General features: G+C 29.4%; 2 protein-coding genes across 2 annotated transcripts; both read right to left on the bottom strand.

Annotated features, from left to right (window-relative positions):
• EDI_284390 (chaperone Clpb, putative) lies at positions 1 to 929 on the bottom strand (the record flags this gene model as incomplete). Its single annotated transcript, XM_001734237.1, has 1 exon — positions 1 to 929. A coding segment is annotated over one exon (929 nt), but the record flags the coding sequence as incomplete, so codon positions are not given.
• A 100-nt stretch (positions 930 to 1,029) lies between these two features.
• Positions 1,030 to 1,800, bottom strand: EDI_284380 (chaperone Clpb, putative; the record flags this gene model as incomplete). Its single annotated transcript, XM_001734236.1, has 1 exon — positions 1,030 to 1,800. One exon carries the CDS (start codon positions 1,798 to 1,800, stop codon positions 1,030 to 1,032), a length of 771 nt encoding a protein of 256 aa, XP_001734288.1.
• Positions 1,801 to 2,032: the final 232 nt, after the last annotated feature.

Below are 2,032 nucleotides of genomic sequence, written 5' to 3'. Positions count from 1 at the left end.
CCTGTTGGTCGTTTTTCATTTCCTAATCCTCCTCTACTTCGAATAATTGCATCACTAACTGCTGTTACTGCTTCATTTTGTCCTATTACTCGTTTATGTAGTTCTTCTTCTAATTTCATTAGTCTTATTTTCTCTGTTTGATTCATTTTAGTAACAGGAATTCCTGTCCATCTACTAACTACTTCTTCTATTTGTGTTGGTGTAACTTGTAATGATATCATTGTTGTTTCTTTATTTTGTTCCTTTAATTCTTTCATTCTTTTTTCTGCTTCTGGTATTGCATAATATTTTAAATCAGCTGCTACTTCTAAATCTTTAGTACTTTCTGCTTTATGTTTCATAGCTTCTATTTTCGTTGCAAGTTCTTTCATTTCTTCACTTCCTCCTTTTTCTTTTTCATAGTTAATTCGTAATTTTGTTAATTTCTCTTTATTTTCACTTAATTCTTTTTCAATATCTTGTAGTCTTTCTTTAATCATTTTATTATGGTCTTCATCACTTTCTTTAATGTCTCTTTCTAATGCTATTTTCTCTACATTTAATTGTGTTTCTCTTCTTTCTAATTTATCTATTTCTTCTGGTTGTGAATTCTTTTGTGTAAATAATGTAGCACATGCTTCATCAACTAAATCAATTGCTTTATCTGGAAGAAATCTTCCATTAATATATCTTTTACTTAATGTTGCTGCTGAAACTAATGCTGAATCGGTAATTGTTAATCCATAATGATTTTCATATTTCTCTCGTATTCCTCGAAGAATATATAATGTATCTTCTTCACTTGGCTCATTTACATAAACTTGTTGGAATCGTCTTTCAAATGCTGGATCTTTTTCTACATATTTTCTATATTCTTCTATTGTTGTTGCTCCAATACATCGTAATTCTCCTCTTGATAACATTGGTTTTAAAATATTAGCTGCATCCATTGCTCCTTCTCCTGTTGCTCCTGCTCCTAATACTGTATGAATTCATCTATAAATAATATAATAGGTATTTTACTCTCTTTAACTTCTTTTATTACTGCTTTTAATCTTTCTTCAAATTGTCCTCTATATTGTGCTCTGCTATTAATGCTCCCATATCTAATCCAATAACTCGACATTGTAAATTACTTGGAACATCTCCTTTAACGATTCGTTGTGCAAGTCCTTCAACTACTGCTGTTTTACCTACTCCTGGTTCTCCTATTAATACTGGATTATTTTTTGTTCTTCTTGATAAAATACGAATAACTCGTTTAATTTCTTCATCTCTTCCAATAATTGGATCCATCTTTCCACTTTCTGCTTGTGCTGTTAAATCATTTCCATATTTCTTTAATGCTTCATATTGACTTTCTGCTTCTTTTGTTTCTACACTTTGTCCTTTTCTCATTTCTGTTATTTTTTTGTTAAATTCTTTCACATTAATTCCACTATTTCCTACTATTGTACTAATTTCTTTCTCTTCCATTAATGACATTACAATTACATCTATTGCAAGATATGAGTCTCCCATTATTTTTTGTTTCTCTATTGCTCTTCTTAATACTTGTTGTGTTGTTGGATGAAGTCCAATATCAACTGGTGGTGGATTTTGAACTGCAATTTTATTCATTGTTTCTTTTATTTCTTTCCTTAATTTATTAACATCACCTCCCATCATTTCAACTATTCGGATAACAATATTTGATTCTTCTTCAACAATTGCTTCCATCATATGAATTGGCATAATGTATGCATTTTTTCTTTCAAATGCTATTTCTTGTGATTCTTTGAACATTTGAACAGTTGCATCTGTCCATTTGTTTGGGTCCATGTTTTATTTCTAAATGCTTGTTATTTGTTCAAGTTCCTTTAAATACTTAATGAGGATGATGTGATGACTTGTTGTTGTGTTGGTTGTTATTCATATTTTGTTATTCATATCAACGTGGAATAACGTGGTATCATGTCATCAAATAATAACATAATTTAATAACAAAAATGAAATAATATCACAAATATCAATGACAATGATGATTTAATCATTGAATGAACATTAAATATCA

The sequence above is a fragment of the Entamoeba dispar genome, genomic scaffold (genome assembly GCF_000209125.1).
Source record: "Entamoeba dispar SAW760 scf_1105229458065 genomic scaffold, whole genome shotgun sequence".
Classification (NCBI taxonomy): domain Eukaryota; phylum Evosea; order Mastigamoebida; family Endamoebidae; genus Entamoeba; species Entamoeba dispar.
Note: the sequence above shows the minus strand (reverse complement) of the source record. Positions and strands in the feature narration are given on the sequence as shown.